Here is a 16,096-nt window from a genome sequence, read left to right on the forward strand (position 1 = left end):
TTCTTTATGACGATCTGTTTCCTCGTGTCTCATTAACCTGAACGAAACTAAAATCATATTCGCAAGCCTGACAGATCGGTTCATCGGCTGAGGTCGGCTTTTTTTGTTTACGATCTTGTGATGTTTATTCATAAATTTCATTTCTTACTTACATACATAACAATGGAATTATTTTACTTCAACTGTTTCTGCATATCCCTAACGATTACGCTCAATAAAACTCCTTTTTCATGGCATTATTTCACTTCTCTGTGCGACGGGATGTTTTAATGTCGTTGGGAAACATAAACGAGGACAATTCCTATTTCGCATCATATCAGCTGGCGAAGATTTAGTTTTAAAAACATGCAAATATAGTTTCAGAGCCAAATTAAATGAATGATAAATTTGCATGTTGACGATTGTTTTTTCCTCTTTTTCCCCATTGAAATGATAATCTTTTTTAATAGCTTCTGGTGTGTTTCGAGAGTAACGAGATACTTTGTACCGTGCAAACAGAATAAATAAGTAGAGGAAATGTCTTTTTTACGAGCCGAATATGAGACAGTTATTAACTTCAAGATGTGGGAAAAAAACAATATCTGATGAAAATGTATTAAAAAAAAGGCTCCCGGATTATGTAGTTTAGCACGTTTTGCAATATCTAGTGGTTACTCGATATTTTATTTCTACACATAGGATAGATTCTTTGAAAAACATTCGGCACGATCATTATATTTATACAAGGAACCTCGTTTAGTTTTCCTTATTTACAAACGTCATTGAGATATTCCATTTTCGTTTTCTCTAATGAGGGCGATAAAAAGTGCTTCATACACAAGTCGCATGATTTTCTCAAATGCGCTCACTGCCAACAACGGATTCAACTCTAACGCATCAAGATGCAAACTCACCAAATATAATGAAAACCCACACTTTATAGTTGCTAAGTGGTCTCGGTGTATATTGCTTTTTGATTGTCCATCTGGGAAAAAAAGTACCTTAAAATCTCTTGTTTAAGACTCGAAGAAATTGTCTTTGATAATGCAGGTTGTCCGAGGAATCACAGACAGCTTTTTTTCTGAGTTTATGGCTCATGATTCCTCGGTTTGTTAGATCCCCGAGCCCACACTTGCGTGAACGAAGCTCTCGTGAGCCATCACCCGTCTTCCCGGGACTCTGAGCGTTTGTCGCCGTTGAAAGGCCCGACATTTCCTCCCCGTTAGAGGACATGTTCTTAGTTTCCTGAGAATCTGGACTTTCTTTAAAATCGCTCCCATTCAGAATGTTTCGCCCAAACGTAGGAATGCTTCTACTTCTTTTCATCCCATCGTCCGCTTGGTAGAGCGTCGTCTGATTAAGGGTGCTATCCGATCCAAACATGGCACTATTTCTTGTCCATCTACCGAATAAACCTTTGCCAGATGAGTTTGGTCTCTGTTCCGGCTTATTTTCCGTTGTGAGGTTGTAGCTGTAGTGCAGAATTCGGTTTTCCCCTTCACCATCTTGATGATCCATTTTAAGTGTGTTTCAACCTATCCAAGTTTCGCTTAGCAAACTGGAATTGTAGTATGAGATTCTTGTTCAATACGGCTTCTTCAACCGAAAAAACTGACTTAGCTTCTCTAGCCTCAAGACTCCTTCGGTGCAAGTCAGTTTAATCACGAGTCGGTTCCTTCCAGTATCAACGAGGACGATTGTTAATAGACAAGAGGGGGAGGGAGGGGAGGAATTTAGACCACGCTTGAGAAGTGGGAAAATATCACTTGATCTCCAGGAAATAGATTCAACTGATTATTCATTACGAATCGAACCGGCTCATTTGAAACTTGTTTCGTCATCACGGCTGTTATTGTAATCTATACCTAAACGCAAATGTTATTAAACCACTCGTTTGCCTCAATTTTTCATTTCGGCTATTCAAACGAAGATGGACCATTTCCTGGTAATGTATTCAACTGTTTTCTAGAGGCTCTTTGAATAAGGTCATAGATATGTTGTGAAACTGCTCGCAAATCGTGGAACATTATTTTGTTGCATCGGTCACACATGCGTGCATTCGAGAAGTCCTCAGTAAATTAAATTGCACATTGAATCTTTATTTGACTCCCACAATCATGCTTCGTAAGAAAATGATGCATTATTAATGCTCGGTCAACCTTTACGTAATATAAAGGCGTTAAGCTGTTAACAAAACTTTTTATTTCTTAAAAGACATGTGTTTTCTCGAACAATAAAAATAAAAGGCATGTGTTTTCTCGAACAATTCTCGAACCCCCGCACTTAGTCATGATTCGTCTTCATTACTGATATCACATCGACAAAACATCAATTTGGACGACAAAAGTGGAGCCGGAAAGTGATGTAAAGCAAAGTTAACTGGTATTTTAATTGCGGTGGAAAGCTCAAGCGGTAAGTTGCGTCTTGGTTTTGGTAGTTGTCGCCATTAAATCCTCCCCTTTTTTAAACGAAAATTAGGCGAACACACGGTTCCCCCTACTTCCCTACTTCCCTCTAACGCTCCTCATAAAATTCAGTATTGCAAAATATTCGGGCTCGTCAGTCTATTAAAAATTCGTGATCGTTGCTTAAGCATCGCGCTTCTTGAAATGGTATTTAGTAAATTCAGCGGTGACGTACAGTTACTAATCGTTTACGAATTCACTTAACACTGCATTGGAAAGACGTCTAACCGCGAAAGAGACAGTCTGGAGGATTTGATTTGGAGGCGCGCTTGTCTTGGTGTAAGACATCGATGATACCCACGCCCTCCCCATTGTACCTTTTCAATGCCACAACGCCTCCGCCAGCGAAGAAGGATAACCTTGACTTTTTTCCTTTATCGTTTATCTTTATCTTGAGCAAAGGTTTGTTGAATTCCGCGTCATATGTGTTGGTTTAAGAACGCATTAACTTATCGAAAAGAGCTATTAGCATACATTTTAATCTCTAATAAGCGATCTTCTAAATTAAAAGTGGAGAAGTGCATTTTCATTGGAAATAAATTTCTTTGTGTCCATATGTTTGGGCTGTTATCATAACAGATGGTTTACATTAAGGGACACGTCTTCAGTCGAGTGAGTTAATAATGAAGAGAGTGATGCCTGAGTACAGTTTTGGCATATCAATAACTGTTTACAAAAGGGTTGTTTGATACATCGAATACACCCACTCTAATTTATTTTTAGGCCACTTTGTCCCCAGTCTCCCTCTTTGATGAATGGACGCACCAGATCATCTCCAGAATCCTCTAAACTACACAGAAAGTATGACCATCCTTGAACAAGAAACCCACTATATACTTGACTTCCTTGACTCTTATAGTCAAATTAAGTGTCTAAATGTATTTTCATCCAACAGACACCTGAATAATGTGGGATAGAAGTTATGTGAGGGGTGTAATCTGTGTCTTGTCACCAGCCAAAATTGTGAATTCTAAATTGATTTCTTAAGTAGCAAAAATCATCCTCAAATGCATAACCTTGATTCCAAGGTTTCTTTGCATGGATACAGGTAAGGCAATGGAAACCACTTTGAAACATTTGAGAATGTGGGAAAAATTATCTGTGTTAGAGTTTCATCATTGTATCAACTGAAATTACATGTATCAAATTAATCACATTTATTGCAATTCTTTCATGTCTCAAAAAGATCACAACTAAATTACAGTGACAAAGCTTACTCTATAAATCAGCATTAGTATGATGTTCTTATTCCCCCCAAGAAAAGAAAAAATTGAAGTAACAGTTCAAATCTAATATTATGCATACATTGAAAGGCTAAATCCTTGAAAATATACTGCTCTGAATGTGGTTATTGTAGCTAAAGTTGTCGTATTCGTTTATAGTGTACATTGAGCTCTTTTGTGAACTTCATCTGTGACAAGGCATTCTTGATGTGTTCATCACTTTTCTGGCTCATCTACCCCAGCTTGATTCATCAGGTCACCGATGTTCTTCTCCAAATCATCGATTCGCGTGCTCATGTCGTCGAGTGCCAATAGTAGTCAAGGAAAAACAGTTTAAAGGGCTAAACTGCAAAACATGTGAAACTTTACAAAATCTCCTAGTCCCATGAAACAATTCATTTATGCAAACAATTAAGAAAAGAATGCTATGGAAAGTTTTGATGTCTCAGTCAAAGAGGACTGGCTATTCTAGATTTAAAATATTTCACACAATTTTTATAGGTCATAATTCTTCATACCTGGAAAAGTGGATTTTGATTATCGAATAACTTTTGTAAAAACACTACTTTCTCAAGCATCAGAGTAACTCTTTTACTCCCAGAAGGGATTAACATGTAATTCCTCCCTATAATATCAATATAGTTTCCAGCAAACAGGTAATGAGAATACTCAAACTTATCAGCAGTTGTTATCTTGTTCTCTGGGTCGAGTTGTTCAAAGGTGGATTAGGATAACCCAGGGTTAGTGTGAAATTAGATTTCAGATCCAAAAGCTTTAAAAGAAAATTCAGCTTATTTCCACTCATTTACAATGTAATGATTGAATGAGCTAAAAAGAATTGGGAAAATTATCCCAAAACAGCTTTTGAACAAAGAAATATAGAAACCTGGATTAAAATTTAACCTTGGGTAAGCGCTAATCGGCCTTCAAACATCTGGGCCCTGGGCTAGAACTAATTTACAAGGAAATGAGCAGCAGGTAGAGGGGAGAATTCACCATCATATCTTGGGGGTCCTTGGGAGTGAAAGGGTTTGCTAGATGTTCATTTTGGCAACCATGCAGTTTACTAAAAACAAGCCATTTCACAACAGGCTTGAATTTAACTTATCTTTGGTTCGAACCAACACTGATAACAGACTAACTTAATTGTTTGCGTAATTCGTTACTGTACCACCCCTCAAACGAATACAACACCACTGGTCACTCTCTGTCCTAAGGTTTAATTTTTATGATGATTACCCTTGTCATGATCCAAGATCCTGCTTGGCAGCTTACTAAGAGTGCAAATGCCTAAGTGTACAGGGTACTGTAGAAGAACACTACCAAAGTTTGTACCAAAAGTATATTTTTAATAGAAGTCATTGCTATGCAGCTTTAACCCTCGTGGGACATTGATTGGTTTGAGAATTGAATATATTTTCAGAACATTCCAGAATCACCCACAATATCCAATAGACCTTCCACCAGCGGGAATTTTCCCCCCTTTTTTCCCCATTTTCAGACTTAAAATAGTTCAATTTAAGGAAAGAGATATGTTTAGTTAAAGGAAATACCCTGTGCAACTTACCAACGAAATAATGACACAATTTAAGGATTTCAACTACGTTTAGACATTTCTTCTGTGAGAGCATCCAAGAATTACAGTCGATAAATGTATTGCATAAATGTTATGTTGTCAACTTGAAACAGTGAAATAACATGTCTGCGTACACATCCATACTAACAATAAGTAAAGGATATTTCTTGTGATTATCTGGTCTGACATCTGCTGAAACTTGTCTTGCTATGAATTAGAAACAACAGGTTTTACAACATACAATGTACTGACGCAGAAATTTCGAAACCAAAATACTAGTAACCGGAAGAGCACAAAAAACTCATGTACTTACCATTTGTTGAAGCAAAGTTTGCACCTGTAAATGAAGGAAAAAGAAACAGGAGAGACAAGACAAGTAACAAATACACTGTCATTTAAATCCAATAACAAAATTGATGCATATAACGGCCGTGAAAAATCAGGAATTGCAATCGAAACTACGTTGACAATTTAAAGATGATTATAGCCACAAACAACGGCAAAAGACAAGATCACATAAAACAAGAGCATTTTAAAAGGAGAAGATGTCGAATGGTACAAATCCAGTCAAATCTTGAACACTTTGGGGGTCTGTATCTTCAATTTTCACCTTCGTTTCAGTATCCGCCATGTTTGAACGATATTTTACACTTTAAGAAGTGGACGCCAAGCGGAAATTATATCTTAGTACCAGGCCTCGCTCTTTTAACATTAACGAAACAAACATGGCGGCAGAATCTGTAGAAAACGTCGTTTGAGATTATGTCGCAGCATCAAAAGCACCTTAGTGCGTATTTGAAATCCAAACGCTCTGGATCAACATCGTCAGGTGCTGCAACAGATAGGTAAGAAATGATTTCGAGGTCTTTGCGTCTGTTGCTCTGTGGTATGTGTCAGAACGTTGCCTGAGCAACAACGTGAGAAAGCATACACCGCCATTTGAACCCTATCAAGAGAATGACGATCAATTTATATATATCCTTAGTATCGCACACTGGTATTATATTAACTTTGTACAGAAATTTTTTTAAAATTATCGCAAATTTTGTCGCCTGCAATATTTTAAGAAAAATTTTTATTTCTCGCCTCTATTCGATTATTGCTCATCCATTCTTCCTAAGATTTACTGAGAAAGGAAGAGGGTGAACTGTGGATAAAGTCATGATCTTGGTAATGAAGGGTGTGTGAAAGCTTCTCAGTAATACGGTTTAATTAAAGGTTTCATGAAAAGGTGGTTACCTTCGGACCACCATTGCCCTTAAGAACTCTCACGATCATCATCATGTTTAGCCTGCGTAGTTCTGTCCTCGTGTACCGGTTCACAAGAGCCGACACAAAAGACCGAACAATACACAACAGCTAACCAATGACTCCTAAACAAAGAAAGAACAATCGTAATTCCCTTGTAAACCGGTACACCAGGACAGAACAGCCTGAGTGCAGCTCTCATTTTTGGGTTTTGCTTTATGGCTCCTTTTCAGTACAGCCTCCTATTACACCGTAAGCAGTGGCATATGGAAAAAGTTATTTAAACCCCTTGTTTGACCTTTCATACCCTAACATCAGTATACTTATTCTCAATACTGTTCTCTAGACATTTCCTAAGGTGCCAGCAAGGAGAATTTGGTTAACAATCAAGATCTTCTTTAGTTGGCAACCATCTCCTTTATCCTTGTGAGCTAAGTGTTTGATTCAAGGGTGATATTGTGAAGAGAAATTGATGCTGGTTACTCTTGGGGACCAAAGGTTTAATTTAACCTTGACTATCCCAACTGAGGTATACATCACTGTATGTACCTTTGCAATTCCAGTTGTAATGGAATATCAGAGAAGAATATAATCAGCTATTATATGCATCTTTTGTTCGTACATGGTTGTACAGTTGAACCTCGACTATTCGGACTTGTCGGGACCGCGGTAAATAGTCTGGATAATCGAGAGTCCGGATAATAGAAAATATGAATGTTAATGAGATAGAAATGTAAACAAAAGGTATACAGCAAAGAAAACATCATTTTAATTGTGAAATCTATGCAGCCTGTATGTATTTACAATTAAACTTTCAGTTCAGGTATTTGCAAAGGTCTATTTGTTCAAGCATGTTTGTTTGCTTCAAAGACTTGTAGCTTGAATTGATCGCTTTGAGTTTTCAGTTCAAGATCACAACTAATTAATTTTCATGAAAAAATTAGGACCAGAGAAAAAAGTCCGGATAAGCGAATAGTCCAGATAATCAAGGTCCGGATAATCGAGATTTGACTGTACTTACTTCCCATCTATGATTAAAACAATATTTAAAAAATTAGTAAGTTGAAATCCATGCCCAATCATCTTTCTAATGTCAAATATTGGGTTTGATGAATTAGATTTTACATTTATTTAGTATATAGGATATCAGAAAAAAGTGAATATATTTTTAATTGTTAAGTATAAATTTTGATTTCTTAGGAAAACCCTTACTGGAGTGAGAACATCGTCAACCCAAAAAGGAAAATCACATCCATCTGCTGATTTGAAATTGAAGAGAGGATTGGACCTTACCAGGTTTCCTCTTAATATAAATAGCCTTTACAACATTAGAAGCCCTGAGTTATGGTTTTAAATTGCTATTGCCGATTCCACAATATCTATTCGCAAACTTGTTTCTTAGGGTTCCAGAGGAAATCCTCTTAAAGATATTCAAATACCTGAGTCCTTCTGAACTGCTGGTATGTGCTCAGGTGTGTCACAAGTGGTCTGCAGTTTCACAAGACAGGTATATTTGCACATAGACAAGTCAGTTATCAGTCATTTAGTAACTGAGAAGTAATTAACTCCCTTCCTAATGTTTGTAAAATGTCAGTTAGCTGCAACAGCTGGCTAACAAACCACTGATTGTCTATGAACATAGAGCAACTATTACCACTGTATTTATAACATTTAGCCATGCTCTTAACATTTACAATCAGAAAGAATCTTTGATCCATGTGTATAAAGAGACATTTTATAACATCATCTGATTGCAAGTCTTGACTCAAGTTTTTAAGTTCAAAAGGCATGTCGTTTGTCTGATATACCCTGTAGACTGATGATAATGATGATGGACTGTTGGGAAGGTCGTATCTGGTGACGTGCCCTCTGGTGACTGTGCAAGCCAATCCTTGATCTGCATACTCTGCCACACCTTGGGCATGGGAATCCTTTGGCAGGGAGGCTCAGTGCAGCTGATGCCTTTCTTTTCCTCCATTTCTCTTCTGCAGCATCTCTTCTGGTGGTCTCCAAGGTCACAGTACTAAACCTTGGCACAGCTCTCTTGCTGTCCCTGTCCTTTTAATTTCTTCCCCACTCCTTTTCTGGGATCCCACTGTAGTGTAAAATATATTTTAGCAAACACAGCCATTACCTTTGCATCTCTTGACTCTGATGATGACCCTTTCTCAGTTTTCAGTTTTTCCTGAAACATTATCAACAGCTTCTAATAACAGTCTCTTCCAGGACCTAATGCTGGCCAAGGCTATACTTAACTATTTCACACAACTCTAATAGCTGTTAAAATTTTTATTACTATAAATTTTTTGGAGACCTTTCATGATTATGTTCCACTGCAGCTTCTTTGTACATCCCACTCCTCATGTTCCATCGCACAAGATTACGTTTGAGATCATAAAATATATTTTTTTTATTAGCATTAAGTTGGAGATCATTTATAAAAACCATTTTTGTAGTTTTTTGTTAAGAATCCTTCATCCGTTGAAATGCAACATTATTTCATTGTATTAAATTTTTTTGCCTTCAATTTCTTACAAATTACAGATGTTTACAAATTAACTGTCAGTTGTGGTTTTCATCAGACCAACAAAAATATTACAACAAACCTTGCATTCACGTCAATTGTCACCTGACCTTGAAGATGACAAGGTTTCTTTCTTTTCAGCAAAAAATCATTGTCAGGACTACCTGTACCTTCACTTAGACAATCGAATGTTACTCTCGCATTCCACTACAAGTAGCTAATAATACTTTAAACTTTTGTTTTGGAGTTCTACATACATCATTTCGTTTTTTTTCATTTTATTGTAGCTGTCTGTGGGAGCCACTGCTCCCTTATCTTCCGAAGCGAGTTAGAGACACTATAACCTTTAAAGAAGCAAAAGAGGAAAGTTTTGACTGGAAGCATGAAATAATCAAAAGGTAAAACTCAGTCAAAGTCCGAAAGAGTTATGATACTTAGAAAAAGACAACTAATTTTTTTTTTTTTTTTTTTTATTTTTATACTCATACAATGTAGATGTATTCAGGCAAGGAATGAAGACATGCTCAGAAAGCGTGGAGTTTCACCTTACACTGGATTACAAAAAGATGTGTTTCATCCCCTTAGGTTTGTTTGTAAACAAGAGTCAAAAGTTATAGGTTAACTCAAAGTGGTGATCGGAAATTTCTACCCTTGACAGTATAGCGTTTCAAATTAGCGAGCATCAAAAGTGAGCTACACAAGACAAGCCCCATTTTCCATCTCACATAAAAGAAATGTCTGTACACGCTCAAGAAATACGCTCAAACAAACAAACTCTTTATTTTTCTTCACCCAGGTATACTGACATTAGATGGAAGCTTTGTGTCACAGACACCTCTCGTAAGGAATATTGGAGGTCATCTGACTGCAGCACACCGTTCCAGTCTTCACTCTGTGTCCGCTGGTATTCTCTACATTTACCACCTCTCTCGAAACTGAAGACACTCCAGGTGTTTGCTTTTGTGCCGGTTTTCTTTAGCAGAAGTTGGAAGCCTCACTATGATAGGTGATCACAGTCGCTCAAAAGGAAAAAAAAAGATTTTGCATTAATTAATTTTTCAATATTTTACGCGATTGAATAGTTGTAGTGTGAATAGTCACAGTCAATTTTCAACTCGGAAACTCGCAGAATTTTTTTGTAATTTATCTTTAAAAAAAAAAAAAAGAAGAGATTGACGATGGTAATGAGCTTGAGAGTTTTCACTGAAAGATGTCGTAACAAAGGAATTATGTAAAATAATGGGAGAATGTCCTGCTCGTCTAATTTAAATAATTTCTCAGGTAATCAAACTTCTGCGTAGTAGCCAGATAATTCTCTGATTTTCGATGCCTAGCGTATTTACAATACAGTTAATGGAAGGAACATAAAAACAAACTGTATAGCCTGGTCTAGTTTCGAAATGGGCACAATCAGATCATGGTTTCATCCCTTGTAGGCCCTTTTGGTCATAGATATGGAAATTCAATTCTTATACAAGCAGCTTGTGTGATGTCGTTCTCCCCGAGGATATCGAAAAATCTTCACTTTGAAGTCAAAGCTTTTTTTCTTTTCAGTGCCACTACAAGATCTCTTATCCTCCAATTTGATCTTCGCGGCTCTAAAGGTGAGAAGCATCGTCTTCATGAATATATTCAGAAGATCTTTTAAAAAATTATTATACAGTATCCGTGGCCGTTTAGTACAGTAACTGCTTTTTTTTGTGGACAACTTACACATATTTTGAAACCTTATACTTAGTTACCCGTAGCAGAATTTGGTCTGGTCTTCAAAATTGAAAGCTAGTCCTTCTGAGTCTCAGACGGTTGATAGGCTAGGTGTGTTATTATTTTTCTTTTGCACAGGTTCCCACTTGGTTTTTTCACAAGCTACAGCCGTTAGTGGAGCTGGAATGATAACAGCGCATGTGATATGTTCCTCTACATTAGCAGCTTGCTGGAGCGCATCTTGGAAGGTTAGTCTTCTCTCCAGCTAGGAGATAGCTCTCCTATTTCACTTCAAAAGATGTTAGATGTTAGAACTGATGTTAAATCATTCATTTGCCACGAGTTTGGGTTAAGAATATTTATAAATGCAGTCGAGTTCTGTATCGATTGAAGCTTGAACCCAAGGAATCTTTTTTTTTATTATTGATTTTGATTATCTTTCGGATGCGATGAGTTGTAAGGAGCTTTGTGTTAGTCGCACTCCAGTTGCTCCAAAGGCATGTTATGTGGAATAAAATTGAACAACATAGTGTTGACATAGACAACTTCTTTTTTTGTTTATTTTTTACATCTTACAGGTTGGTGGTGAGCTAGCTTTTGTTACACTTTGCCTACATCAGCATAACCTGACCAAAAAAGTCCTCCTGGGTTCGCATTGCAGGTGTGCAATGAATCATGTTCTCATATTTCCAAAGTACATGTACTTTTAACCTTTTTGGTGCAGACCGGAAGTGAAATGATAAGTCGCCTCTTATTCAGTGGTAGTTGGTACAGTAGAACTTTTGACTTAGTATCCCTGAATTGACTGCTCCACAAACCACTTGACTATATTATATTCGCGTCTTAAGGCATTCTCATCTCCGGAAGTAGTGGTAATCCTCGTCTCAGACCATTAAAAGCCCTGAACACATGGTGTGGTCTGCCTATGGCGATACCCTGTCAGTCGTGTCGCATTTGCATCGATATATTTCAGACACTTGTGCAAAAACAATCGTTGTTTCTTATTTCCTGCTAGAACTTTCATACCTTCAGCCCATGTGCCTGTCCCTGATGACATAGACCCAAAGTATGGTAAGATTACAGCCAATTAAATAGCTCTTTGAAGCCTCCAACTCCCATGAGTGACCAAGATAGAATTTTTCCTTACAGTTTCAATATAAAATCAAGCAGAAAGGTGATGATTAGTAGTTGATCCAATACCAAATTCTCCAAATTAATGGCTTAAGATTTGCATGGCAGACAGTGAAGAGATCATCGCCCCCCTAGGCCCCTTGGTCTCAGAACACAGCGTCACGCAAAGCGTTTTCTCATAGGGGAGAGACTATGTTACGTGACCGCCAAACCAAACAGCTGTTGCAAAGAAACCTGGCCTTGCTCGTGTACTGACAATATGACATCTTTTTAATCAGGACTTCATGGATATTCTGCTACAATAGAACTGAGAAATCACAAAACGACTTTCTGGGGACGGCAGTACAGGGAACTCTACCAACGTGAGCTACTACACTGAAGAAAATACAAATGCATGGTTAAAGATTGTTAAAATTGTTGGAGACAAAATCGTTTTGCAAACTCACTAAACAAAGCTTTAAGAGGTCCGAGTTCTTCAAACTGTAGCTGCTGTTGATCCTTAGAAAATTGATGGGTTCAACCCCTATTAACAGCCTTAAAAAAACAAAGAGGTCCTAGTTCTTCAAACTGGAGGTACTTGTGATTCTAAGAAAATTGAAGTGTTCAACCCCTGTTAACAGCACTCGAAACTAATTTTCTTTCCTAGTCCAGCTTCCTTTGCTGATAATTTGGTTTTATTAACTGAGTTGATAAAAATGTAAATTGGCCACAGTAGAGAGTATCTAAAGCAGACGTTTCGAGTGAGTCCTTCATCAGAGTGAATGAGGGAAGGGCTAACGTTTGAAACTGCGGCGTTAGAAACTTTCTACGGTGGTCAATTTACATTATCAACTAAGTTGATAAAACCAAATTATTTTGTTAAATTTCCTCACCAACGTAGGACCACAGTTTCTTTAGAAACTCACCCAACTTTACCCACAATATTTATCTGTCCGTCACCGAGTTGGTTCATCCCTTGGAAGAACTCTATCGCGCATGGAATCAGGTTGAGTCATACCAGCAAACTCTTTACTAATAGAAGTGAGAGTATGCAAACAAAGTTTAGTGGCTTAGTGGTTCCGTTTTACTTTTCTTCCCTATAGGTAATTTTCCTCTAAAAATGGTTTGAATCTCGTTCTAAAACTCATTATTCTTGTGTTTGAAACAGAATACTTGGCTGATTCTTACGTTTCCCTTGGAGGTGGCGGCCACGAACATGGTTCATTTACGAGGAAGCTTTCACTTCCTTGGAAAACGGAATTCTTCAAAAACGTCCTACCCGTGAGTGCTTAAGTTACTCTCCAGACATCCTCACGAATTCCATGGTCAACTGTTTCTTTTATTCTTATCTATTTTCCAAACAAACCTGGGTCCCGTTTCTCGAAAGTCCTGGTAGCTTAACAGACCCATAACCGTATTTTAAAATCTAAATTTAAAGAATAGAGGCATATGTCCTGGCACCCTAACCAGTTCATTTTTTTCCTTTAGCCGTTAGTTTTATAATATCATTTTCAAAAGTTTGAAACACCCATCTTGATCGAAAACATAACTTTTTAACGGGCCCATTACGTTACTGGGACCGTCGAGAAACGAACCCCTGGCACACTGAATCAAAGGGAAGGGACACTCCTCGTTCGCTCTCAGGCAATCTCTGTTTAGAAGCGTGTTTATTTCGTCTATTTTCCCATAGTTAATCTGAGTGATCCGCAAGAGCGAGTTGAAAAGATTTTTTTTCACGAGCTAATGGGCTCTTTGTAATGTATTATCACGTTTAGGGAGCTTAAATTAATCCGTGATGTAGCTCATTCGCCTTTTATGAGTTATGCTGTTTTTAAATCCTTTGTCTAAATGTGACTTGATTTTTTCTTTTTTTCCAGGATATGTGTTTCTTAGATTTGACTGTTCTACATGATAGGAAGCCTTTTTGGTGTTTCAGGTAAGCGACTCAGAAAATGACACTGCCGAACTCAAAATCGCCCGTGTCAAGCGCATACCATGAACATTGAACGCTAAACCTGACGCGTCGAGTAAGGCAAACCACACGCAAACGAGCCAAACGCAAAATACACAATGCGCGTCGAGAGATTATTGTAGGAAGGCGACTCCTACGGCTTAATTCGCTGTCGAAAACATCCTACTCTATTTCAAATACTTCAAAAATGGTGCTTCATGCACATGATGTGCACTGAGGTTTTTAATAAGTATATCTGTTAATGTTTTCTATGAATTCATTTTGCAGCTCGCCCGTAAAGATTTTTATCAACAAAGTATTAGATGGTAAGTCTGTTAAAAAAGTTAAAAGGTTTTGAACTTTGGTCACTGGCAAAGAAAAAAGTCACATTTACAACCCCTTTAACTGCAGGCGTGAACGGCATATGTACCTCTGATTTTCCCCTAAAAAGTTCTTCCTTTCCTAAACAAATCCGCTTGACTGAAAAAAGAGAAGCATCTTCAATAGATGATGTCCTTGTCTGATGAACAAGTGACTGTCTTGCAAAATTTATACTGTCAGGTGTTTATTTTCTTGGCAGGTGATTTCACTTCAGACGGAGAGAAACAGTTTATCGAATACAGTGATGAACATGGCACTATAAGAATGGATTTTCTTTGGGTGAGTTTTATAGTTGCCCTATTTTGGCTGGAGAGATATACTGTCGGTGATATTGAATTTACCTTCCTAGATCGAAGATGAGGAACAAACACTTGTTACTAACGTTGAGCTGCGTGTCTTGAAGTCTTTTGTAAACTTCTGGTTCCACACGGCCTATTGAAGTCAAATGGTCTCGACCAGTCCCTGTCCCGCGACTCAATACCAGTCCTCCCCGTTAATTCAGAGGAGAGTGTCATTACCCAAGGAGAGGATGGTGATGTTTATCGAATAATGGCGCAAACTACAGATGTATATTAGTTTGGATAGCTGGATGATGGCGTTTTGTGCGTTTTTCCAGCAACTACCTAGTTTATTCAGGCAACGGCATAAAAAAAAGTTTGCCGCTCATCAGTTAGAATCCCAACTGGGTATTTCTATCAAAGATCTCGAGGCATCATTAGAAATCTCGATTTACTCTCCTAAATACGGTAGTACAATTCCAAAAATGTTTTACTGCAAATATCAAAGTTTTTCAAAGATTTTATTTTTGATTTTTTTTGAGTACTTAAAGTATATTGCCTGTCTAGGAGCTTGTACCTAGCGAATACTAATAGATCGACCAGTCAGAACACGGGATTTCCGATTTGAATTTTTAGTTTTTTAATGAATGGAGAAAAAGCCTTTGTACAGATCAATTTTACATGACGGATTTCGAATAATTTTCTGTTTAGGTCAATAAATAATGTAGAACACCTCTAATTTTCTCCTAATCAACCTTTGACCCAGTGATGAGGTGGTCTGTCTTAATGAGATCGACTTTAGTTCCATATCATCTGCCCCCTAGAAGAGCAGAATAAAAATCACCCAAAAACCACAAGAAATTAATCACGGTTCGGTCGAAATGACACAAATAATCGAAAGTCCCATAATTTGCGTTTATATTTTTGATGTTATATTTACGACAAAGCCTTACAAATGAATCGATCGGGTTTAGTTTTGAAAAAATTTGAATATCAATCGATAAAGCAACCGTTTTTTAGGCCCTCCCCAGACTTGGGATTTAGTTGTCGACAACTATTTGTGATCGACAACTAAAAAACGTAGTCTGTGGCGCAAGTTGTCGACAACTAAACCACAAATTATTAGTTGTCGACGGCCTCATTTTTTTAGCGTTTTTCTAGTGTGTGAAAACTTTTGTTTTAGTTGTCGACTACTTTTAGATCTCCGCGCTATTGTGTTAGCGGCTTTCCCCGCCGGCTTAAAACATGAAGGGTTGCAGAAGTAAAATACTTGGTAAAGAAAACATTCTTTTTGATCTTCCTTCTCCACATCCCGTTCTTGGAGGTGGAAACGACACTAACGATGTCATTATTGCGGCAGCTTGTGCCCACCAACAAGTTCTGATGCAGGATATTTTATCCAAAACGACTGAACGGCAAATTTGGCGCAAAGTTCGTTCGAGGGACTTTTGGCCAACGTGCCGTAGAAACTGGTATGACGGCGATTTTATCGCCAATTTGCGAGTAGACCGGACTACGTTTCTTCTTATTGTTGAAAGACTGACCCCTTATATTCACCGAAAAAAGACAAGAATGAGGCAGTCCATTGATGTCGATGAAAAAGTTGCTATGGCGTTATGGCAATACGGAGCATGCGCAGTAAGCTCTTGGTGCCCAA

The 16,096-nt window shown here is 37.8% G+C and overlaps 3 protein-coding genes and 1 long non-coding RNA gene across 5 annotated transcripts; 2 read left to right on the plus strand and 2 right to left on the minus strand.

The window, feature by feature from the left end:
* Positions 1–642: 642 nt before the first annotated feature.
* On the minus strand, positions 643–1,854 carry LOC148734550 (uncharacterized). The gene has a single exon (XM_088753947.1). The coding sequence runs from the start codon at positions 1,495–1,497 to the stop codon at positions 982–984; it is 516 nt and encodes a 171-aa protein (XP_088610073.1). The 5' UTR covers positions 1,498–1,854; the 3' UTR covers positions 643–981.
* A 29-nt stretch (positions 1,855–1,883) lies between these two features.
* Positions 1,884–3,600, plus strand: LOC148734551 (uncharacterized). The gene is made up of 2 exons (XR_015998913.1): positions 1,884–2,391; positions 2,664–3,600. It is a non-coding gene; the product is annotated as an uncharacterized LOC148734551 (long non-coding RNA).
* Positions 3,587–5,919, minus strand: LOC111341732 (uncharacterized). The gene is made up of 4 exons (XM_022948724.2): positions 5,803–5,919; positions 5,557–5,580; positions 5,408–5,450; positions 3,587–3,972 (listed from the first exon to the last, which is right to left on the minus strand). Exons 1-4 carry the CDS (start codon positions 5,872–5,874, stop codon positions 3,884–3,886), a joined length of 228 nt encoding a protein of 75 aa, XP_022804459.1. The 5' UTR covers positions 5,875–5,919; the 3' UTR covers positions 3,587–3,883.
* Positions 5,920–5,959: 40 nt separating this feature from the next.
* Positions 5,960–15,173, plus strand: LOC111341731 (F-box only protein 15). Of its 2 annotated transcripts, XM_022948723.2 has the most exons (16): positions 5,960–6,088; positions 7,692–7,787; positions 7,894–7,998; positions 9,303–9,413; positions 9,511–9,600; positions 9,812–10,021; positions 10,570–10,619; positions 10,858–10,967; positions 11,298–11,380; positions 11,735–11,790; positions 12,129–12,212; positions 12,998–13,110; positions 13,707–13,765; positions 14,069–14,106; positions 14,361–14,440; positions 14,511–15,173. In XM_022948723.2, the coding sequence occupies exons 1-16, from the start codon at positions 6,006–6,008 to the stop codon at positions 14,598–14,600; spliced, it is 1,458 nt and encodes a 485-aa protein (XP_022804458.2). In that variant the 5' UTR covers positions 5,960–6,005; the 3' UTR covers positions 14,601–15,173. The 2 variants fall into 2 exon arrangements, with proteins under 2 accessions (XP_022804458.2, XP_088610072.1); XM_088753946.1 differs by lacking the exon at positions 7,692–7,787 and having other exon boundaries at positions 5,964–6,088.
* The last annotated feature ends 923 nt before the right edge of the window (positions 15,174–16,096 follow it).

This window comes from Stylophora pistillata, chromosome 3, assembly GCF_964205215.1.
Source record: "Stylophora pistillata chromosome 3, jaStyPist1.2, whole genome shotgun sequence".
In the NCBI taxonomy this organism is placed as follows: Eukaryota; Metazoa; Cnidaria; class Anthozoa; order Scleractinia; family Pocilloporidae; genus Stylophora; species Stylophora pistillata.